The sequence below is a fragment of the Pelobates fuscus genome, chromosome 1, assembly GCF_036172605.1.
Source record: "Pelobates fuscus isolate aPelFus1 chromosome 1, aPelFus1.pri, whole genome shotgun sequence".
NCBI lineage: Eukaryota > Metazoa > Chordata > Amphibia > Anura > Pelobatidae > Pelobates > Pelobates fuscus.
This window is the reverse complement of record NC_086317.1, coordinates 261,443,626-261,469,325: the sequence shown is the minus strand read 5'-3', so window position 1 is coordinate 261,469,325 and position 25,700 is coordinate 261,443,626. Positions and strand designations below refer to the sequence as shown.

The 25,700-nt window shown below is 42.8% G+C and overlaps 1 protein-coding gene across 2 annotated transcripts in view; it reads left to right on the top strand.

The window, feature by feature from the left end:
* Positions 1-25,700, top strand: part of SCML2 (Scm polycomb group protein like 2) — a 161,226-nt gene that overhangs the window by 83,865 nt on the left and 51,661 nt on the right. For both annotated transcript variants that reach the window (XM_063456930.1, XM_063456924.1), the window contains 3 exons: positions 4,856-5,090; positions 9,902-9,990; positions 13,558-13,801. In XM_063456930.1, the coding sequence (XP_063313000.1) occupies positions 4,856-5,090; positions 9,902-9,990; positions 13,558-13,801 (568 nt within the window). The remainder of the gene's footprint in view (positions 1-4,855; positions 5,091-9,901; positions 9,991-13,557; positions 13,802-25,700) is intronic.

Genomic DNA, 25,700 nt, shown 5'->3' with positions numbered 1-25,700 from the left:
CACACACATATACCTATGAGTGTTTAAACCGCGGTTAAGGATGCAGTTTGTTAACCCCTTAAGGACTGAGCCAAATGTACACGTTGTGATCAAAACAAAACAAAACGTAAACAAAACGTTGAATTTGCACTATATGTCTGTTCAGGCATAATTCACCCATTTCATATTATGTGCACCCACACTTATTATACATCATTTTATTCAGGGGAAGCACGGCTTTCATTTAACATCAAATGTTTAGCTATGAAACAAAATTGTATATGAATAAAATATTAAAATGGGAGATAAGAATTTTTTTAGTTCTATGTGACATTTTAACTGTGAATGTCATTATACTGTTTGCTTTTACTGCAATGAAATACACAGATTTGTATTCAGCGATGTCTCACGTGTAAAATAGTACCCCCTATGTAAAGGGTTTATGGTGTTTTGGGAAGTTACAGGGTCAAATATAGCATGTTACATTTTTAATTTTTTTCACATTGAAATTCGCCAATTTGGTTACATTGCCTTTGAGACCGTATGGCAGCCCAGGAATGAGTATTACCATCTTGATGGCATACCATTTTCAATAGTAGACAACCCAAGGTATTGCAAATGGGGTATGTCCAGTCTTTTTTTAGGCAAAGAGAGGTAAAGGTGTCAAAGAGACGCCTGAGATTGCGGAAGGGGGGGGTTAAATAACAGCAATGTTATCAGAGAAGGGTTTGAAAAGGCGAATCGGATGAATTTCAAATGATGGGAAAGAGAGGGAAGGGAAGGGAGGGAAGGGAGGGGCGGGGGGTAGAGGTTTGAAGGAGCAGTGTGGTGAGAGGAGAATCCTTAAACCACCACCTTTACATTTAGAGTGTCTTAAGTTGTGGGTAAGTTGAAGACCACCAATGGAAAAAGATGCAGCGGCAGCAGTGTCAGAGTGGGAGAGCCATGTTTCTGCTAAGGCTAGTAAAACTAGGGAATGACAGATGAAGAGGTCGTGGACAGCAGTGGATTTTGTAATATTGCAAACAGAGTGTGCGTTCCAGAGGGCAGGATTAAATGAGGATTTAGAAGAAGAGTAACACAAGATGGGTATGAGGTTGGTGTGGTTCCTTGAGTTAGTACATGATAGGTTTGCGGAGATGGGACCGGGGTTTGGAGAGACATCACCAGCTACTAGGAGCAGAAGGATAGAAAGGAAGTGAAGGTAGACATAGACACACACATATATATATATATATATAGACAGACACACACACATATACCTATATACACACACACACTAGGTTTATATATGTGCATATGTATAATCTTCATATCTATAGAACAAAACACATTTTCTCTAAATAATGTTTTTCCCTTCTATTTTTCACTTCCAAACTAACTTCTCTCATTACTAAAATATCCCTATTCTTTTGCTCACCTGTCCCTGACCACACCATCTTCATTATTTCCACTTTACTCCTCTCCCCTCTAGGGATCGCCCAATATTGGTTTTTGTTTGTTTTTTAGAGCCGATACCGATAATCTGTGAACTTTCAGGCCGATAGCAGATAATTTTCCGATATTCTGTAAACTTGCCATTTAAAAAACACAAACTATTTCTACACAAATCTACTGTTAACTAAACATGTTTATTTTATTTAGTTTGCAAATCTTATTTTTTTTGTATTAAGGTAAATGCACAAAATATACATGCCAGTCAGAATGTTTTATGTTTTCAAGAATGTGTGTGTGTGTGTAGTGGATGCAGTGAGAGTATTTGATTAGTAGATGCAGTGCTTGTGTAGTGGATGTAGTGTGTTTTTGTGGAGTGGATGCAAAGTGTTTGTTTGTGTAGTGTGTATAGTGAATGCAGTATGTGTTTGTGTAGTGTGTATAGTGAATGCAGTGTGTGTTTGTGTAGTGTGTATAGTGAATGCAGTGTGTGTTTGTGTAGTGTGTGTATAGTGAATGCAGTGTGTGTTTGTGTAGTGTGTGTATAGTGAATGCAGTGTGTGTTTGTGTAGTGTGTATAGTGAATGCAGTGTGTGTTTGTGTCGTGTGTATAGTGAATGCAGTGTGTGTTTGTGTCGTGTATATAGTGAATGCAGTGTGTGTTTGTGTAGTGTGTGTATAGTGAATGCAGTGTGTGTTTGTGTAGTGTGTGTGTATAGTGAATGCAGTGTGTGTTTGTGTAGTGTGTGTGTATAGTGAATGCAGTGTGTGTTTGTGTAGTGTGTGTGTATAGTGAATGCAGTGTGTGTTTGTGTAGTGTGTGTGTATAGTGAATGCAGTGTGTGTTTGTGTAGTGTGTGTGTATAGTGAATGCAGTGTGTGTTTGTGTAGTGTGTGTGTATAGTGAATGCAGTGTGTGTTTGTGTAGTGTGTGTATAGTGAATGCAGTGTGTGTGAGTGTAGCATGTATAGTGAATGCTGTGTGTGTGTGTTTGTGTAGATATGTTAAGTGTGTAAAATGGGGAGGGGGGCATTTTAATGTTTCTTTTTTTGTTTTTTAAAAATGATGTTTTAGTCCCCCCCCTGCCCCCTGCTTCTTACCTGGCCAGGAAGGGGGTATATGGCATTCCCTGGTTGTCCGGTGGCATGGACTGTACAGTGGGGGCTCATCACACTCTTACTTAACTTCCCAGCAGCTCCCTTCAGCTCCCCTGTCTAACTCACGGCCTGTGTGCAGCGCGGAGCGTTGCCGTTGTAACTCGGGACTCGCGAGAGTTAGACAGGAGAGCTGAAGGGAAGTAAGAGTGTGCTGAGCCCCCCAGGACCCTGATGGCGGCCCTGGTCTGCAATATCGGTATCTTTATTGGTTGATACCGATATTGCTGAAAATACAGAATATCGGCCAGACCGATAATCGGTCGATCCCTACTCCCCTCTCTATTCATTCCATGCACTCTACATATACCTCTCCAGCCTATCTCCTCCAACTCCTCTCAAATCCTTTATATACATACCCACCTACAAAACTTTGAAATCCTACTCCGACCTTCACTTCCTTTCTATCCTTCTGCTCCTAGTAGCTGGTGATGTCTCTCCAAACCCCGGTCCCATCTCCGCAAACCTATCATGTACTAACTCAAGGAACCACACCAACCTCATACCCATCTTGTGTTACTCTTCTTCTAAATCCTCATTTAATCCTGCCCTCTGGAACGCACACTCTGTTTGCAATATTACAAAATCCACTGCGGTCCACGACCTCTTCATCTGTCATTCCCTAGTTTTACTAGCCTTAGCAGAAACATGGCTCTCCCACTCTGACACTGCTGCCGCTGCATCTTTTTCCATTGGTGGTCTTCAACTTACCCACAACTTAAGACACTCTAAATGTAAAGGTGGTGGTTTAAGGATTCTCCTCTCACCACACTGCTCCTTCAAACCTCTACCCCCCGCCCCTCCCTTCCCTCCCTTCCCTCTCTTTCCCATCATTTGAAATTCATCCGATTCGCCTTTTCAAACCCTTCTCTGATAACATTGCTGTTATTTAACCCCCCCCTTCCGCAATCTCAGGCGTCTCTTTGACACCTTTACCTCTCTTTGCCTTGCTGTGGATACCCCCATACTAACTTAACAGCTGATAGCTTTGCATGCTACTTTTCCGACAAGATTGAAAAGCTAAGGAATGAATTCTCCCCACCTTGCTGTTCTCTTTCTCCACCACACGTAGATCATGCCTTTCCTACTCTTCAGACTTTCTCCCTGGCTACTGAACAGGTTCAAGCCCCCCATCCCCTCCTTAGGAAACTTAATTGAAATCCAGCGGCCGGTGAAGCTCCCTGTTCTCCTTTCCACAGAGAAAATTTGATTGGATTGTATCACCGGCTCAGAGCGAAAGGAGAAATCTATATTTTAAGTAATGGAAGGAGAGCTGAAGAAGGATTTCGCTTGAAGGCACAAAGCATGCAAGGGTGAAGATCATTGCATCTGCCGTTAGCGAGCTGACCACAGACGTCATCATTATATTGTAAAGCCCTGCAGAATAAGTTGAAGCTAAATAAATACCAATAATAATAATTGCACAGAATTGATATTAGGCACACACAGGATGCCTAAGTCACGTGATTCCGTGGTACAACTGTGATTATCTCTCTATATGTGTAATGTTTTAACCCCTTAAGGTAAGCCAGGGCCTTCGTGGTCCAGAACAGTTTCATTCCGATGAAATTGTGATGGTGCCCACTGTGTCCCTTTAAGATCAATAAAACATTTTAATGATTTAAGGACAGAATATCAATGCATTCCAGTTAGAAACGTTGTCCAACTGGAAAATATGCCATTTTAATTTGTGCCCCTGGATTCTTTCTCTAAGTAGTTGGCTGTGCAAGTAATAATTCTTCTAAGTGTACCTATATGTTTTCATTAACTGAGACACCAGCTGTGTTGCTTTTTCACAATCTAAGTTGTCCACATCCCCTGCTGTACTCGACCTACTTTTCTTTTTTTCTAATGATTCACTGACTTCAACTAATGAGATTTTTGTATGAAGTATATTCCTTAATATGGCCTCTTAATAAGTCTTCTAAGTTGCTTTCTATCTTCCAGGTATGCAGTTTACTTTTTGAGCTCTTCTTGATTTAAAAAGCAATACAAACTGCAAACCTCTTCAATGAGACATCTAAAATAAACAAAAGAAAACCTAGATAATTAAATAGTTTATAAACTAAACACCCTTCATCACCTGCTATTAATAAGTGGGGACCTTAACAACAAATGAGACAAACTATCACAAATTTTGCTAGGACTCTGCTCGAATGAGCTTACTTAAGAATGCGTTTAACTATTCTGTATATTAAATTACTATATCTGTAAAATATATGTTCCAGATAATTTTTTGCCCATGCCATAAATTGAAATTAGTTTTATATAATTTTCTTTCATGTAGTCTAGGACTCCACCAAGCAATGAATTTAAAGTGGGCATGAAATTGGAAGCTCATGATCCCCGAAATGTTACCTCAGTTTGTATCGCTACGGTCATAGGGATAACTGGTGCTCGCTTACGGTTACGACTGGATGGAAGTGATGACAAGAATGATTTTTGGAGACTGGTGGACTCATTGGATATTCAGCACATTGGCACATGTGAGAAAAAAGGAGATATGCTGCAGCCACCTCTGGGTGAGTACATTTGAGATTGTTGGGCAAGTGTTTTGATATTTCTTTAGGAGATATTGACGAAATCTGAGCTGGATCTCTATATTGCCCTGAAAGGAAATGAATAGGTAAAAATATGCATATCCTCCCCATCCCCCCCACCCCCCCACCCCACCCACCGCAGCTGTAAACTTGGTGTCGCTAAATGCCTTTTCCCTAAATAGTGTACCTGTTTTAAACTTTACTATAAACATATTCTTTGCCCCTTCTCTGATTTTATGTCATGTTTCCCTGCTTCCTGTATTTCAGCCAGACTGTCCACCAATCCACCAATGGCCATACGCCATGGATTCTCTATGAGAATCCATAATGACACGGCTTACTGGGCGTGCCTGAGCTTCACTCAGCTTAACAATGCCTGCCCAAGCCTCCTTGGAGTTCTCAGCATTCAGACATTAGAACAAACCACATCACACACACACATTTCCTCGCCACATTACGTATCATATTGTCATATATATCTATATCTAGCGCGCTCTCTCTCTCTCTCTCTCTCTCTCTCTCTCTCTCTCTCTCTCAACAGTGGGTAGTGAGGTTGGCTGACTGGCAGGGAAGGGGTTAACTGTGGGTAGGGAGATGGGTGAATTGGTAGAAGATCATACCAGAAGCTAAGAAATGTATACACTGCCTCGATCTTATAGAGCTACAATATAATATATTAACGGGAGTCTACAACCCACACAAGTGGCCCAGGTAGTGCAGCACATCCAGGATGGCACATCAATGCGAGCTGTGGCAAGAAGGTTTGCTGTGTCTGTCAGCGTAGTGTCCAGAGCATTGAGGCGCTACCAGGAGACAGGCCAGTACATCAGGAGACGTGGAGGAGGCCGTAGGAGGACAGCAACCCAGCAGCAGGACCGCTACCTCCGCCTTTGAGTCTGGAGACGCCGTGGAGAACGTTCTGCTGCCTGCAAGATCCTCCAGCATGACCGGTTTGGCAGTGGGTCAGTAGTGGTGTGGGGTGGCATTTCTTTGGGGGGCCTCCATGTGCTCGCCAGAGGTAGCCTGACTGCCATTAGGTACCAAGATGAGATCCTCAGACCCCTTTTGAGACCATGTGCTGGTGCCGTTGGCCCTGGGTTCCTCCTAATGCAAGACAATGCTAGACCTCATGTGGCTGGAGTGTGTCAGCAGTTCCTGCAAGACGAAGGCATTGATGCTATGGACTGGCTTGCCCGTTCCCCAGACCTGAATCCAATTGAGCACATCTGGGACATCATGTCTCGCTCCATCCACCGTCATGTTGCACCACAGACTGTCCAGGAGTTGGCAAATGCTTTAGTCCAGGTCTGGGAGGAGATCCCTCAAGAGACCATCCACCACCTCATCAGGAGCATGCACAGGCTTTGTAGGGAGTGTAGCGGATTGGTACCGGGCTGTCCCACGACATGTATGAGAATAAGTGTATTTGGTCATATGGCTGGTTTAATGTGTATGTACATGTATAGAAAGCATGGTATCCGGGTATAATTACAGTTAAATGTATGTAAAGAATTGTATTCCTCTAGTTGTTCGGTAGAATCATTCAAATAAAACAAGGGAATGAAACTACCGAACAACCAGACCACCCAGGAATGAGTGTGCCTCCAATTACCGTTTGCAACAATGTTGCAAACAGGTAATTGGCAATCAGTGCAGTGTGGTCTTTGTCCTCTGGGTGGCCGCCATTCGGGAAACAAACACGTGGCGGCGGCCATCTTAAACTACCGAACAGCGGTGTTTTGCCGTCGAGTGTCTGGAACTAAAATCGGACACTTGACTAGGCAAACACCGCTGAGACCTCCATACTTCCAGAAATTCGTATGGAAACTACCGAATGACCCGCCGTTCGGTAGAAAGAGCCCCATAAACAAGGGAATTCATTCAAACCCTCTCCAGGCTCTATAACACAGGCAATTCGCCTGTTTTCATTCCCTTGTTTGTGACCGACCGCAGGGCCAAAATGCATGGAACTGTTTTCGGATACTTTACCCATGCGGTCGGTCAAATCTTTGGAACCCCATATCTCACGAACGCTTCATCCGAATGGGCTAATTTTTAAGTATGTTGGTCCCCCAGAATAGAGCTATCTGGGGATGTTGGATTTGTGGATGTACCCCAAGTATTTAGGGTACATCCAAAACTCGGGGAAAACTGTGTACACAATAAGGGGATTATGATGCTAGAGGAGGGGAGGAGATCTGTGGGAGGTTACTACTTAGAGATTGGATAATGTCTTAAGTGATAGAACCTCCTCCCTTGCATGGGAGAGGGCTTTATAAGGAACTGTGGAATAAAGCTTGTCAGTCTACTCCTGAAACTGTGTGTCGTCCAGTTATTGGGATTGCGATGGGGATACTGCTGTATTACTTTACCTGCTGGAAACCTTGCCTATGGACTTAACATCACCTTGTTCCTGAGCCTCACTGGAATCTCTAGTGGAGAATAGCTGTGCAAGATCGGCTCTCCGCTACAGGGAGGTCATACAGGCACGTGGAGGCCACACACACTACTCATTTTGACTTGTTTTAAGGACATTACATCAAAGTTAGATCAGCCTGTAATGTGTTTTTCCACTTTAATTTTGAGTGTGACTCCTAATCCAGACCTCCGTGGGTTGAAACATTTGATTTCCATTTTTTTATTTTTGTGTGATTTTGTTGTCCGCACATTCAACTATGTAAAGAACAAAGTATTTCAGAAGAATATTTAATTCATTCAGATCTAGGATGTTATTTTTGTGTCCCCTTAATTTATTTTGAGCAGTGTGTGTATTTGTGTATATCTATATATCTATATATAAATATAAATCATTTAAAAATATTATATATATATTTATAATATTTTTACATAATCAAGTCATTTTATTACAATCTGAGTGACCTGCCTAACAACCCATGCTGAATTTGGTTCACAAGCCCTATATTTAACTCTGTAACTTTCCAGGACACCATAAAACCTGTACATGGGGGGTACTGTTTTACTTGGGAGACTTCGCTGAACACAAATCTTAGTATTTAAAAACCGTAAAACATATCACAATGATGATATGGTCAGTAAAAATGCATTTTTTTTGCATTTTACACACACAAACGGTACTTTCACTGACGATATAATTGTTGTGATACATTTTACTGTGTGTTTGACGAAGTCTCCCGAGTATAACTGTTCCCCACATGTACAGGTTTTATGGTGTTTTTAAAAGGTTTCAGGGTCAAATCTTTTTTTCACATTGAAATTTGCCCAATTGGTAATGTTGCCTTTGAGACCGTATGGTAGCCCAGGAATGAGAATTACCCCCATGATGGTATACCATTTGCAAAAGTAGACAACCCAAGGTATTGCAAATGGTGTATGTCCAGTCTTTTTTAGTAGCCACTTAGTCACAAACACTGGCCAAAATTAGCGTTCAATTTAGTTTTTTGCATTTTTCACACACAAATATTAACACTAACTTTGGCCAGTGTTTGTAACTAAGTGGCTACTAGAAAAGACTGTAATGTAATGTGCTATATTTGACCCTGTAACTTTAAAAAAAAACATAAAACCTGTACATGGGGGGCACTGTTTTACCCGTGAGTGATTGCTGAATACAAATGTGTACTTTATTGCAGTAACCGCTAACAGTATTGTGATATTCACCGTTAAAATGCCATGCAGAACAAAAACAATAAAAAAAATTCTTAATTTCTCTTTTTAAATTTTTTTTTTAATTCATATTACATTTTGCTTAATATACAAATATTTGATGTGACATGAAAACCCTGTTTCTCCTGAACAAAATGATATATGATAAGTGTGAGAGCACTTTATATGAAAGAGGTGAATTACACCTGAACAGACATATAGCGCAAATTCAAGGTTTTGTTTAAGTTTTGTTTTTATCACAACTTGTACAATTGGCTCAGTCCTTAAGGGGTTAAAGACCTATGTAACATAAGACTTAAGACTTAATTAATCTATTTTTTGGCTACCTTGAAAAACATACATTTAGTAAAAGGATTTATTGTTCTTAGAACCATTATAGAATTATATTTCTTTGGTCCCTCTTTTGCTTTGCATGAAGACCAATGTTACGTGATATCCAACGGTTAACAGATAATCAGAAGGTGGTGTGGTGGGAGTGGACTTAGTTAAGTGTCTGGGTAAGCACTGAGATCTCTTAAATGCTGGGTGGACACACTTCATTCTATTAATAAATGTTGTTAATAATAATTACAATGTTTTTAACTGTCCTGATGCAAGTTCCAAAGTAAAATGACTGGCATAATGCTATAATAAATGGATATTGTTGTAAGTCCTCTTTCATACGTGTCTGTATGTATTTTATAAATAGATTTTTTTTTTTTTTTACAGCAAACCTGGGCTCATGTTTCCCTTATTTGTAAATATTTTGGTCACTGACCAAGATTTGAATTCTAGCTCTATTAAGATTGTCTGAACGCTCTTAGTTGCTCATTCAAATACAGCATATAGTTGGAATGGGTTTATTAGTTTTTTTTCCCTTTGCTCTCTTCCACTGTATCTCTAAAATACACGGATTATTGCAGCAGTACAAACAACGTTGAATGTATCTGTTAAATTATCTGACTATAAATTGAGACATCAGACCAGCCCATCAATTTTGTACTGAGCACCTGCAGGCTTTAGCAGACAATCAACAGAGCAGGATATAAGAGATTCTAAATGAAACATACTGTGCAATAAGGAAATCTAAAAACATTAGACTACTTTTCAAGAAATGATTTATGAAAACTTGCTGAAATAATATATTTGTTTCTGTTGGACTTTCCTAGGATTTCGGATGAATGCATCCTCTTGGCCGATGTTTCTGTTGAGAACACTAAACGGAGCTGATATGGCACCAGCATCATACTTTAAAAATGTAAGGACAGACTTCATAAGAATCTTACAATTTTAGCAGTGGTTTAAGTCTCATGTACTGTGCATTTAATTTTGTCATAACATGATTATTGTATGTAGTATTAACGGGAAAACCTTTCCTTCCGGCTTTTGCCATGGTGATTACAGTATGTCATGTACACCACATGACAACTATTGTAGTTTAGATAAAACCAACTTGAGTATTTAGAATGTTTTTTGAGAACGCTTGCATGTTGTCTTAACGTGTTTTTTGTCTATTTTTTATTTTTTTATTTTACAGTTTATATTATTTTCACAATAAAATAGCAATACTAGGTGAAGAGTGGGGTACAAAAGGAAAGAGGGTGGGCATTGTCTATTTTTAAGCTGTATACCTATATAAGGCAAACCAAATTAGGAATTAAATCTCTCCCCTTACCTCTCCAGTAATCAGATCTACTTTGTGTCCTTTTCCACTTTTAACTCCTTTCCACACGTCTGAACAAGAGGTCCCTAAAAGTCATATCGCCCTTCCCCCTGTACTCTTGACCTAGTCACCTCTTATCCAATCTCTTTTCTCCAGCCTGGTCCCATCCCTTACATATATTTTCAAAATTTCTTGTTCTACTGGTGTTTCCTCTCTTCCCTCAAATATGCAATCATAAATCACATCTTCAAAAAGTAATCTATTTTCCCTACTTCTCCTACTAACTAATGTCTCCCCTACTCACCTTTACTTCCAAGCTTCTTGAGACGATTGTGTTTACCCACCTAACTCACTTTCTTAGTGCCAACTCCCTCCTCGATTCTCTTCAATCTAGCTTCTGCTCTCTCTCCATTCTCCTGCAACTGCCTTTTCAAAGGTGACTAATGACTTAATCATTGCAAGGTCATTACGTTTTCTTGATTTACCTTGACCTGTCTGCTGCCTTTGATACGGTTGACCACTCTCGTATTCTTCCCACCCTCCACAACCTTGTACTCTGTGAAACTGTACTGTTTTTTATCGTATTTTTCCGAACACTCATTTTGTGTCTCCTTCTCTGCTGCTACCTACTCCACTCTGCCCATTTAAGTTGGTGTTCACAAGGGCTCTATTTTTGGTCCGCTTATTCTCCATTTACACTGCCCTTTTCTCTAACCTTATTAATACCATCTATATGTTGTCGAAACTCCGATTTACTTTCCCTCCATTGACCTCTCTTCTGTAATGCTGGAATGAGTCTCAAACTGCCTCTCTTCCGTCTCTAACTGGATGGCTTCCCATTTTCTAAAACGGAACTCTTAATCTTTCCACCCTCAAATTGTCTTCATCCATCTATTTCACTCACATCAATGGGACACCTGTTACATCAACCACTCAAGCTCGTTGTCTTGTAGTTACTTTTCTCAGGTTTTGCCATCTTCTCTTCTTACATCCAGTCTGTCTGTAAATACTGTAACTGCCAGCTTAAAAATATTGCCCACAATATCTCTTATTTAACCGAGATGCAACTTAGGCACTTGTTCATGCACTCATCATTTCCCGATTTCACTATTGCACTTACTCATCAGCCTTTCAAATACCTGCATTGCTCTTCTTCAGTCTGTAATGAATCCCGTCGCTAGGCTCAAAGTGACTGGCTACTATTCCCAAACCTCACCCCTTTTGCCAATCATTACTTTGAGTTGGATCCTGAAGGGTACAGGAAGCCACACTGCTAAAGCTAAGCTACAAAGTCCTCAATAACTCCACTCCTACCAATGTCCTCTGTGCTCACCAAATACACCGCTCCTCATTCCCTTCACTCTGCGAGTGACCATCTGCAGACACCTGCTCATTCTTGCACTGCCAACTCTCATGTGCAGGATTTTTCACGGGCTGCCCGTTCTTATGGAATTCCCTACCCTGTGCCAAGACTCTCCCCTAGCCTCCAGTCCTATATCTCTGTCTTTATCTCTTGTCTCTGTTGATATTTTGTATGTTAGTTACTTGTAGTGAAATATATCCATTCAATAATTGTAAAGCGCTGGAGTATGTTGGCGCTATATAAAAGCTAATAAAATAAGAAATCATATTTTTATTTAATAACTGCATACAGTGTGTAATTAGTTGAAACATTGTTTTAAATATCAGGTGATGCTGGACAAATCACTTAATATAATCACAGTCCTCTAACTTAACCTGTAGTTAAGGTTTTCACCCTTTCCCGACCGTGGACGTATGAGGTACGTCCGACAAAAAAGGTGCTTAAAGTATGAGGTAGGTCCGCGGTAAATTTGAGCGCTGGAAGCGATCGCGTCCAGCCGCTCTATGGGTATTACACAATGCCTCGATATACCCATCCTCCCCACTGCCGGGCACCCGAGTGATCGCTCCTCCGAGAGCGATCACTTCCGGGTTGTCGCACATGGTGTCCGGCAGTGTGGAGCAGAGCATCGGAAGCCTTCAGGCAGGCTTCCGATTAGGGATCAACCGATTATCGGTCTGGCCGATATTCTGTATTTTCTACAATATCGGTATCTGCCAATAAAGATACCGATAATACGTACCAGGACCGACGGGCCCATGATGACCAGCCCGGCATTCCTGGGTCCAAGCAAGCTGTTACTTACCTTCCCAGCAGCTCCCTTCGGCTCCCCTTTGTAAATCTTGCAAGTCTCGTGGCCGTCAGTGCGTTGCCAGGGGTTACCATGGCAACGCTCCGCGCGGCACACAGCCCGTGAGATTTACACTGGGGAGCTGAAGGGAGATGCTAGGAAGTTAAGTAAGAGCTTGCTGGGCCCCTTCTGCCACCGGACCACCAGGGATTACCTTTTACCCCTTCCTGGCCAGGTAACAAGCAGGGAGGGGGGACAAAAAATTAAAAACATTTTTTTTTACAACAATTAAAATTTAAAAAGGCCCCCCCCATATCCCCTATTTTACACAAATTACATACCTACAGAAACACACACACTCTGCATTATATACACACACTTCACAAACACACTGCATTCACTATACACACTACACAAACACACACACACACACACACACTCTGCATTCATATACACACACACTACACAAACACACACACACACTCTGCATTCATATACACACACTACACAAACACACACACACACTCTGCATTCATATACTCACACTACACACACACTCTGCATTCATATACTCACACTACACACACACTCTGCATTCATATACTCACACTACACACACACACACTGCATTCATATACACGCACTACACACACACTCTGCATTCATATACACACACTACACAAACATATACACGCACTACACAAACACACACACACACACACTCTGCATACGTCGAGTCCGGCCATTCTAAGGTCCAGTAAGACGTATCTGCTTTATCTTATCTATTGTTGGACTAATCTTGCATGTTGGGGTACACTACCGTGACAATAATATGTGTGGGTACAGTAAATGAGTAAAAGGAAAATTACAGCTAAACACAATCACTACAGAAATGTAAAAATAGCCCTGGTCCTTAACGGTAAGAGAATTCAAAAGTTGTCTGGTCACGAGGGGTTAAAGAAATGCAGTATTGCATGTGTTTTACATTTTCATTTTATTTATTTACTAGGAACCACAAAAACCGTCTCAGAACTTCTTTAAAACTGGAATGAAATTGGAAGCTGTGGACAAGAAAAATCCATACTTAATCTGCCCAGCGACTATTGGTGATGTGAAAGGTGAAGAAATATTTGTTACTTTTGATGGATGGAGAGGGGCCTTTGATTACTGGTGCAAATATGACTCTCGGGACATCTTTCCCGTTGGATGGTGCAGTATGACTGGGGATTCATTACAACCCCCTGGAAACAGTGGTAAGTTGGCCTGGTAATAATCTGGCTAAAACGTAATATTGGAGATAATTTCTAAAAGTGGTTAAAAGAAATATTAGTTAACATTCTAAAAGTGCAATAATCTCTAAGGTAACCAATAAAACCAGCCACATCTATCTCTGCTTATTAAAGTATAGAGCAGGGGTTCCCAATATTTTTTTTCCGTGGAACCCTTTGACATAGTGTATAAACATAATGGCCCCACCCTGTAGCATAAACCTTTTTTTTTATTTATTTATTTTTTTTTTTTTAAATGTTCTGGTGTGTATCTGTTTGTGTATGTGCCAGTGCGTCTGTATGTTTCTGTGGCACACAGAAACACACACCTTGACACAGACACACAGATACACACTGTGTGTGTCAAGGTGTGTGTTTGTGTGTATGTGCTGGTGTGTGTATCTTGCACACACACACACACACTGGCACATAGTGGCACAAAGAAACACACACCTTGACACACAGTATGTCAAATTGTGTGTATCGGTGTTTGTATGTGCTGGTGTGTGTATCTGTGTTTGTATGTGCCGGTGTGTGTATCTGTGTTTTAGTGGGTATCTGTCTGTGTGTGTGTGTGTGTGTGTGTATGCATCTGACACACAGACACAAGGGCACATAGTGGCACATAGATACACACACCTTGACACACACAGTGCATCTGTGTGTATCTGTGTGTGTGTGTGTGTGCGTGTATTTGTATGTGCCGGTGTGTGTATCTGTGTGTAGCTGTGTGTGTGTATGTATCTGACACACACTCAGATGCACACAGTGACACACAGATACACACACATTTAGACACACACACTCTCACTGACAGACACACACATACACTCTCACTGACAAGCACACATACACTCTCACTGACAAGCACACATACACTCTCACTGACAAGCACACATACACTCTCACTGACAAGCACACATACACTCTCACTGACAAGCACACATACACTCTCACTGACAAGCACACATACACTCTCACTGACAAGCACACATACACTCTCACTGACAAGCACACATACACTCTCACTGACAAGCACACATACACTCTCACTGACAAGCACACATACACTCTCACTGACAAGCACACATACACTCTCACTGACAAGCACACATACACTCTCACTGACAAGCACACATACACTCTCACTGACAAGCACACATACTCTCACTGACAAGCACACATACACTCTCACTGACAAGCACACATACACTCTCACTGACAAGCACACATACACTCTCACTGACAAGCACACATACACTCTCACTGACAAGCACACATACACTCTCACTGACAAGCACACATACATTCTCACTGACAAGCACACATACACTCTCACTGACACGCACACATACACTCTCACTGACACGCACACATACACTCTCACTGACACGCACACATACACTCTCACTGACACGCACACATACACTCTCACTGACACGCACACATACACTCTCACTGACACGCACACATACACTCTCACTGACACGCACACATACACTCTCACTGACACGCACACATACACTCTCACTGACACGCACACATACACTCTCACTGACACGCACACATACACTCTCACTGACACGCACACATACACTCTCACTGACACGCACACATACACTCTCACTGACACGCACACATACACTCTCACTGACACGCACACATACACTCTCACTGACACGCACACATACAATTTATTATATATTATTTTACATTTACTCCACTCATCCTCCCTTGGGAATGCTGGCATGGAGTCTCTATGTCCCTGTGGTCCAGTGGGTCTGCTGAGCGGATGGCGAGGGAGCAGTGATCTTCCTGCTCAACTCCCTCGTGCGCCTCTTAGTGATGCCGGAGCCAGAGTGACATCATATTCCGGCTCCAGCATCACTGCTGTGCGCGCTGAGCCGGGGAGAGTGCTCCCTCGCCGCTTGTGGCCATTTTGTTTCACAAAATTTTGGCAGAACCCCATTTGTGTTCTCGCGGAACCCCAATTGGGAAACGCTGCTCTGGGTCAATTTCCACAGATGTTTAATAGGGCAACCATGTAACATGGACTCCCTCTCTGTTAGTAAAATTTAGGTCATTTGTTGTACTTACAAATACACAAAAATAAACTCTACGCTCAAACTCCCACTACTCCTGGGCAGCAGCAACGGCCATAGCACACATCAGCCCCAGTACATACAAAACAAACAAAGGACAAAACACTAGCCATAATCCCAATGCATTTTAAATAAATGGAGGTTATTTAATGACTCCAATGGCCATTAGATGTAAGCCCATGGCAAACCTCTTAAGGGGGGTCCTACACGAACATTTCACCTTGTTTATTCGAGCTTCAGGCAAATGAGACAGAGAGGTCTACATACTTATTAGCCCTTAAAAGGGAACACATAGGATGGGTGGCAGCATTGTAACATGACTGTGATTTTTTTTTTTTTAATGAATTTGTTGTACTTATTGTGTGTCAACAAAATCTCATGATCTGTCGCAGATCTTTTGTATCATGGAAGGAAAAAGACTTTCGTCTGTGCTACTTCCTTTCTGCTGCAAAACAAACAATAGCAGCTACCGCAAGGACTTACTGGCACAGCTCTGTGACACTATTCAATATGCAACTTTTGTTTATTTCAGGCAGAGGTTCGGCTAGTTTTCAGTTTGTATGTGATTAAAACATGTAATTTGGCTTTGCATATACAATGGTTTGAAATGTATCTGTTGTGCTTAAAAATAGCTTCCAAGCAACATGATCCTAAATGTAAAGGGATCTGTCACTTGTCTGGGATTTACACAATTGAATAAACATAGAAAACCACCAATAACCTTTGTTTTTAACCTTTTGTTGTTTTTTCATGAGATGCTCTATCATTTAAATTTATACAATCCAGTTCAGACAAGTCATGCATGCCAAATACTGCAAATGAAGAGGGAAAAATAGATTTATTTTTTTTCCATCTGTTTGTGTATGCTTTCTGCCAGTATTCAAGTACAGCGCTTATAACAATGATTGACAGAAAGCTACAGCGGAGGCGCCTGGTTGCAGGATAAAGTGGTTTGGATTTATACATTTTATTTTTCACACTTCACAAAAACATCTTTGTTAAATATAGGGATTAGTTAACCTTATAATAAAAATACTGGGAAGTGATATTTCATCTCAAAAGGTTACTCCAACCACTTAGTGGTTTTGCAGCAGTTTCCCTATTACCTGGTCCTGCTTAGCTTTGGTTTCAGATGTAGGTTGGTTTACGACATCCGCTGGCCGCTCTCAGCCAGTGTATGAGTGTCTGGGCATTAAAATGTTCACAGAACTGACATTAGCCTGCTCAGAACTCTTGTTCCAGGTTGGCGGATGCTGCTGCTAGAGGTGTTACACGCGTTATGTGCAGTGTTTCACTGAAAAATACTGCACATACAGATTCCAAGCACCATAACTCTTTTAACTACTATCGTATGTAGAACTTAAAACACTGATTCTCCTTTACAGAACCTGACTAAAAAGTCATTTTGGCTGGTCCTATTTCTATTTTATTTTTCTCTCTCTGTGTAAACCCCCTACACAGCTTTAAGTCCCTCGGCGCTGGGTCAGGCTCCTCCCCTGCCATCAGCCAGCGGGTGACATCTAATGCGCATGCACGGCAAAAGCCGCGTTCGCATTAGGATTCTCTATAGGAAAGCATTGTTTTGCCTACCCTTTTGGAAGACCCGCTAGTGGCTGTCTGGTTGATGGCCTCTAGATGTGGTTTTAACCCTTAGAGGTAATTAGTGAAGTTTTTCAGAATTTGCAATAATTACCAATGTAGGGTTATGTGACATTGCACCCAGACTACTTCAATGAGCTGAGCTGCCCATTGGAGGGGTCTGGGTGCCAACTCCCACTACCCTTAACCCTGCAAGTGTAATTATTGCAGTTTTTATAAACAACAATAATTACCTTGCAGGGTTAACTCCTCTAGTGGCTGTCTACTAGACAGCCACTAGAGGGCACTTCTTGGTCTACAGCACAGGTTTTCTGTGCTATAGCGTCGCAGGACGTCCTTGCGCTGTGTGAGGACCTCCAGCGTCGAAAAAATCCCCATAGGAAAGCATTGAAAAACACTTTCAATGCTTTCCTATGAAGAGGCCGCGCATGCGCATTAGATCTCCCCCGCCAGCGGGCGTGATCAGTCTCCCCGCCGGCTGACGTGATGAAGGGGAGGAGCGTGAGTGGAAGAAGAAGCAGCAATGTGGGACATGTCGCTGCCTCTGGTAGGTCACTGAAGGGGTTTTCTCCCCTTCTGCAACCGGGGATGGGAGGTTGGAGGGAGAGGGGACCTGCAGTGCCAGGAAAACTGATTGTTTTCCTGGCACTGGAGAGTCCCTTTAATAAAAAAAGTATAAAACAACATATAGTGTAATACTGTTAGAAAATAATATTTTTGGTGAATGTTTCACTCACAAGTCGAAAGCAGAGACGTCTGCTCAGGCTATAGATGCTACTTTCCACCACCATAGAGCATCCAACTGGAGGGTGGACTAATAATGCAGAACATATGGGCAGCCAGAAGGTTTCAATCTTCCAAAAACTTTATTCTCACATTAATACAAAATGTAAAAGCAAAAAAAAAAAATTGCTTAATGAGAACTCCCCAAATTACTTTAATAACGGAATGCACCTCAGCCCGATAGCCAGATTTCTCACGGCTTACATTGTGCAATATCGCTCCAAAACATTTTTTTCCCTGTTCCTGTTATTGCACTAGGTAAGGTGCTGCTTTTATCTTATTTTTGTCATTTTTTACAAATAATTTTTAGTGCCATATTTGACTTGTTTTTTTCTTTCTGTGTACAGGTGGTCCTCATTTTGCAACCTACCTGTTTTACGACTGCTCATATTTACGACCAGTTTCCTTGCGGGGTGGAAAGTATGAGCCGTCGTGAGAATTACAGCGATTCCCTGAACACAGACATGCGCACCAGAGCAGGCATTCCCTTACATCTATGTTCAGAGAAATTTGCCCGAACATAGATTAGAGGTGTTCCCTGCTCTGGTGCGTTCGTCTATGTTCGGGGGAAATTTCCCCGAACATAGAAGAACACAGCAGAGCAGGGAACCCCTTAACTCCTCACTTACCGTCCAATTCGTTCTACGACCTGGTCATAGGAGCAGAACCCGGTCGGTAAGTGAGGAGTGTCTGTATTTTCAATAAATGTGTAGATCAGTTTCTGAACTTTAATAAAAAAGTTTGTAGGTCTACAGTAATCCTTTCCCATACAAAACAATAACATTTGTAAATCAGTAAGGAAATGTCTAAAATGTATTTCAATGTTTTATATATTATTTTCACACAGGGACAGGGGGATTTGATCTGTTAAGGAAAAAAAAAAGATTTTTCCTTCCTGGCTTTACTGACAGTTGCTATGTGGTGGATTTTGGCACCGAATATGTAGAGTTATGTGTGCTAGCAGCTGTTTTAAAACATTCACAACCCCACATGTGGGATTTAACAGTTTTCCGTTTCATAATCCATGCTATCTGTGTTTGTTTCTACGAGAGGTTCCGGAATACAGGAAACCTGCTTTTCCAATGTGAATAATCTGTAGTTCAGAATGATATTCTAGAGTTTATTCACGAAAAAACAGAAATCATTGCGCACTGACTAGGAAATTGCACATTTATAGGCCAAAATACCTGAATTTAAAACATTCCATTTCAAGCCCTCTAGCGCAGTGGTTCCCAAACCAGTCCTCATGGCCCACCAACAGTCCAGGATTTATGTATTTCCCTGTTTTATTCCAATGGAGATACTAACAAAACCTGGGCTGTTGGTGGGTCTTGAGGACTGGTTTGGGAAACGCTGCCCTAGCGCATTATAGTGGTGATGTTGTTTAGAATGTCCATTTAGTTCTAAATAATAATTCAGCCAACATATACAGAAATAAGTAGTGAGAACAAGATTGATGAGTGCACCACAGTGTTACCAAAATGTAATGAAGGACATACAAGCAAACATTTTGGGTATTGTTTACTGATTAAAGCAGGGGTGGGGAACATTTTATCTGTCAAGGGCCATTTGGATATTTAAAACATAATTCGCGGGCCATACAAAATGATCAACTGTGTGTGTGTATGTGGGGTGGTGGTGCAGTGTGTTTGAGCGAGGGGTTCTGTATGTGTGAGAGGTGGTGTAGGGTGTGTCAGGGGTCCATATTGTGGTAGGGTGGATCAGGGAGAAAATCTCTATGTATTTTTTTTTTTAATTAAAAAGAGGGAACAAAATGTATGTACCCACCTCCCCTCCTTCTTACTTCTGCCTGGAAGGAGAGAACATATCACTGCAATCCCTGGTGGTCCAGTGGTTTCACATGCAATTTAGCCAATCTAGCAAGATTACCAGGAAGAGTGGCTTTAATACATTGTTAATTCATGACAGTATTTTACTGACATTAGAACTTTCTTGCTATCCCTTCTTCTCCATTACTTACTTTCTGTGATTATCTGAGTACAATTTTTGGCTAAAGACAGCATAGTTCCATTGAACAGCTTGTTAGACTAGTTGTTATAATCACCATCACCTGTTGAGATATATCTATACAACCTAATAAGCCACTAGTATTCAGGAGTACTTCGACAATTTGCTAAATTACTCCTGTCTGTTTTGACATTTGACTGGAAGCTGTACTTTAGGATTACTCAGACTCATCTAAATAATATACTAAGATATTAACTCCTGGTTTATATATAATATACTAAGATATTAATACTCCTGGTTTATATATTTCATTGGAGGCATACCAATAAAACTCTTTTTACCTAATCATAAACATTATTGAGACCACTACCTGACTTTTCTTATATGGACATAGGAATTAACCCTATAGGGTTAGGACTACACAGACCGGGTGTGTTTCCTAGCTTGCAATTTGGTTCATTTTTATTTTCTTTTTAGCTATATATCCTCTATATAATCTTCCACTGACTACTTCCATTATCTCGAGTGAGGGGAGGCATAGTCATGTTTGGTGTACTTGCATACCTCTTTTATTATTTTTGTAACATTGGCACTAGTGGGTTAAACCCTTAAAGAGATCCCTGGAATCTCTCATCGATGCTCTGTTAGTTTGGGCCACTGAGACATAACCGATTTATGGACCACACTAATTCTTTTCTCTACATATGTGTATAGTGAATGCAGTGTGTGTGTTTGTGTAATGTGTGTATAGTGAATGCAGTTTGTGTAATGTGTGTATAGTGAATGCAGTGTATGTGTTTGTGTAATGTGTGTGTATAGTGAATGCAGTGTATGTGTTTGTGTAATGTGTGTGTATAGTGAATGCAGTGTGTGTGTATAGTGAATGCAGTGTATGTGTTTGTGTAATGTGTGTGTATAGTGAATGCAGTGTGTGTTTTTGTAATGTGTGTGTGTATAGTGAATGCAGTTTGTGTAATGTGTGTGTGTATAGTGAATGCAGTTTGTGTAATGTGTGTGTGTATAGTGAATGCAGTTTGTGTAGTGTGTGTGTATAGTGAATGCAGTTTGTGTAATGTGTGTGTATAGTGAATGCAGTGTATGTGTTTGTGTAATGTGTGTGTATAGTGAATGCAGTGTGTGTGTTTGTGTAACGTGTGTGTGTATAGTGAATGCAGTGTGTGTGTTTGTGTAATGTGTGTGTATAGTGAATGCAGTGTGTGTGTTTGTGTAATGTGTGTGTATAGTGAATGCAGTGTGTGTGTTTGTGTAATGTGTGTGTATAGTGAATGCAGTGTGTGTGTTTGTGTAATGTGTGTGTATAGTGAATGCAGTGTGTGTGTTTGTGTAATGTGTGTGTATAGTCAATGCAGTGTGTGTGTTTGTGTAATGTGTGTGTATAGTGAATGCAGTGTGTGTGTTTGTGTAATGTGTGTGTATAGTCAATGCAGTGTGTGTGTTTGTGTAATGTGTGTGTATAGTGAATGCAGTGTGTGTGTAATGTGTGTGTATAGTGAATGCAGTGTGTGTGTAATGTGTGTGTATAGTGAATGCAGTGTTTGTGTAATGTGTGTGTATAGTGAATGCAGTGTGTATAGTGAATGCAGTGTGTGTGTTTGTGTAATGTGTGTGTGTATAGTGAATGCAGTGTGTGTGTGTTTGTGTAATGTGTGTGTATAGTGAATGCTGTGTGTGTGTGTGTGTGTGTGTGTGTTTGTGTAATGTGTGTGTGTGTATAGTGAATGCAGTGTGTGTGTATAGTGAATGCAGTGTGTGTTTGTGTAGGTATTTTAAGTGTGTAAAATGTGGGGGGGGAGGGGGGCATTTTTATTTTTGTAACTTTTCTTCTTATTTTTTTTTTATTATGTTTTAGTCCCCTCCTCCCTGCTTCTTACCTGGCCATGGAGGGGGGATATGGCATTCCCTGGTGGCTCAGTGGCATGGACTGTGTAACTCTCGCGGCCTGTTTGCCGCACGTGGCTCTGATGGCCACGGGACTCGCGAGAGTTACACAGGGGAGCTGAAGGGAGCTATTGGGAAGGTAAGTAAGTGTGTGCTGGGCCCCCCAGGTGGCCACAGGTGGCCTTGGTCTGCATTATCAGCAATATCGGCCAAACCTAGAATCGGTCGATCCCTAGTCTAGTGTGTCCATTTACCCAAAATGTTTGCTTGTTCCTTAATTGAAGATTATGCTAGCTTTAGTGTACTAATAATCTTAATTTTAATAAGGACAGGAGGCGAGTATTTTGCATTAACTCTCTTTACTAAACTCCACAGCAGTAAAGAAAAACGTAAAGAGTAACAAGTAAATCACTGAGCAGCATAGTATATAAGGGTCATGCTGCCTGCACAACTTCCTCTTTCTTGAAGCGACATCCAAGTCCAGATAGATGCTCGAACATCCAGAAACTCAACGAAACTGTAACTGTGGTCTCTGGCGAGCGGAACTTGAGGAGACTCCTGGTAACGAGATAGAGGTAAGACCAAACGAAGCCGTCATCCCATCTTACGGAGTCGTGAGGTTAACAAACCAGCGACCAGTGGAGGTCCTGAACAGGGTTACACTGAAAGGAGAGTATAAAATCGGTTAGGTAATGAACCGTAACAGTTCACGCCTGTGTGTTTTAACAAAATGGTGTAAATTAAATCAGTACAGACAGATAGTAAACTGGCCAGAGGCTAAATATGTGTTAGGTGTAAGTATGTTGTACAACTAAAACTGTCTGTTAGGTGGCAATACTGGGGATAGAGATGGAAGAGATTCCGAATATGTCCAGAAGGTAGAGTGACTATAAAATAAATCCCAATATCCATCACCTTAAGATCCGCTCCCCCGAGGAGTCAGGGTAGGGAACAGAAGGGAGGGAAAATACTCGCCTCCTGTCCTTATTAAAATTAAGATTATTAGTACACTAAAGCTAGCATAATCTTCAATTTTATAACATGACAGGAGGCTTCCTATTTTGCAATTTTAACGCTGAAGAAGAGACATCCCAGCAGAAGGGGGAGTGCGAAAATAAAATGTACGGAAAGTGGATTCCCTAGACCAGTCCGCCGTTCGGAGAATATCCGAAAGGGACGCCCCTGCCAGGAAGGCTGAAGACGCCGCCGCTCCGCGAACGGAGTGGGCGCCGAACGCGGGGTCTATACCTGCGAGGGAAAGGATCCATCGGATCCATCGGGCCAGTGTGGTGACCGAGACTGGGGCGTGAGGGCGTACGTAGGAGACTAGGAGTTGGCCCGACGTAGAGGACCGGAGTGAGGAGGTAACCGAAACATATCTGCGAAGGGTGGACACGACACAGAGCTGCGGGTCGTCGGAAAAGAAGGGGTAAAAGACCGAAGTCGAGCCCGACTTAGTGCGACTGGAAATGTGGAACGTGACCCCTTCAGGGGCCACCTCGAAAGCGTCCACGTCGAAAGCCCGAACGTCCGAAACCCGTCGGAAAGATACTAGACAAAGGAGGAAAGCGCACTTAGCGGATAGTTGGCGTAGGGAGAGGCGGTCATTCGGAAGCCAATCCCTGAAAAAGCGGAGAACCAGTCCCACGTCCCATAGGTGAGGGTATCTGGGGGCCGGGGGGCGGCGGAGCCGCATACCGCGGAGTAGGCGGCAGACCAGAGGGTCTTTGCCGACCGGGAGATCCCCGACGGGGGTGTGAGCCGCCGAAATCGCGGAGCGAACGACGTTGACCGAACGATAAGAGCGGCCAGAGGAGAACAAGGAGGAGAGAAAATTAAGAATCATGGGAATAGGTGCTGTAAAGGGATCGGAGTCCCGTTCCATGCACCAAGTAGACCAGGAGGCCCAAGCTGAAAGGTAACAGCGTCTAGTTCCCGGGGCCCATGAGTCCCATAAGAGGTCCCTAGCAGCCTGCGATAGTCCGCTGACTCGCCAGGAACCCCGGAAAGAGACCAGGCCACCAGGGGTAGCCGGTCTTCCAGGAGGAGTGGGTGGAGATAACCTTTGGGATCCGTGAGCAGGTCCGGGAAGGAGGGTAGGAGGAGAGGGTCCCTGTAGGAGGAGGCCAGGAGGTCCGGGAACCATGGTTGGCTCTGCCACAAGGGTGTTATGACAACCAGTTTGATCTGTTGCGTACGCATCTGGTGTAATGTTCTCGCAATCATTGAGAATGGGGGAAAGGCGTAGGCTCCTGTCGTCGGCCATCGTTGGAGAAATGCATCCGTCGCCTTGCTCTCCAGGTCCGGGAGCCAGCTGAAGAACTCCGGAGTCTGATGATTGTTGCGAGAAGCGAACAGATCCAGGTGAAAGGGACCCCTCCGAGCTGCCAGGGCCCTGAAGATTCTCGTGTTTAGCTTCCAGTCGCTGACGTCTCTCCAGTGGCGAGAGAACCAGTCGGCTGTGAGATTGATCTCTCCCGGTAAGTATTCTGCCTGTAGCGTGATGTTGCGAGGGAGGCAATAGTCGAAGATGTCCCTCGTGATATCTGACAGCAGGCGTGAGCGAGCGCCTCCCAGACGGTTGATGTACTGGACTGCGGACACATTGTCCATGTGTAGGAGGATGCAGCAGTTGGATCTTTCCCGGGCCAAGCTGCGGATCGCAAAGTATCCCGCTAGGAGTTGGAGGCAATTGATGTGCATGGAGAGCTCCTGCGCCGTCCATGTTCCTCCCGTGGAGATGGTTCCGTTGGTGGCACCCCATCCCCACAGGCTGGCGTCTGATTCCAATATGAAATCTGGGGTGTCTCCGAATATGGTCTTGCCGTTCCAGGCTTGCATGCTGTCCAGCCACCATGACAGCTCTTCGCGAACCTCCGTCGTTACCGGGACGGGTTGGTCGTAAGTAGGCCTGTGGCATAGGTACTTCGCCTTGAGACGTTGCATGGCCCTGTAGTGGAGGGGACCCGGAAATATGGCCTGAATGGAAGCAGAGAGGAGTCCTACAATCCTGGAGAGGAAACGTAGGAGTGCTCGACAGTCCGGGTGCACCGGGACCGACAGGTATGCATCTTTTAGATCGAGCCTGGTGAACCAGTCGTTGCTCCGAAGAAGGTCCCGCAGGAGGTGGATGCCCTCCATCTTGAAGTGGCGGTAGACCACGTACGCACTGAGGGCGCGTAGATTGATGACGGGGCGGTATTCTCCTGACTTTTTCCGAACCAGGAAAATGTTGCTGAAGTAACCTCCCTCGTCGTGGACCGGCTGGATAGCCCCTTTGTCTCGAAGCTCGCGTAGCTCCGCGTTGACGAGGTTGTGGTCGGAAGACGACAAGTGGATGGGGCGAGGGGGCTGAACCTGAAAGGGGGTCCCCACTAGGTCTATGATATATCCCTGCACTGTTTGTAGAATCCATGTGTCTGAGCATAGGGCGGCCCAATTGTGGAAAGAAAGGGAAATACGGCCCGCAGTGCGGGTGCATGGTAACAACGGAGGAATATGGGTCCTCACCTGCAGCAAAGCGGGAAGGTCCG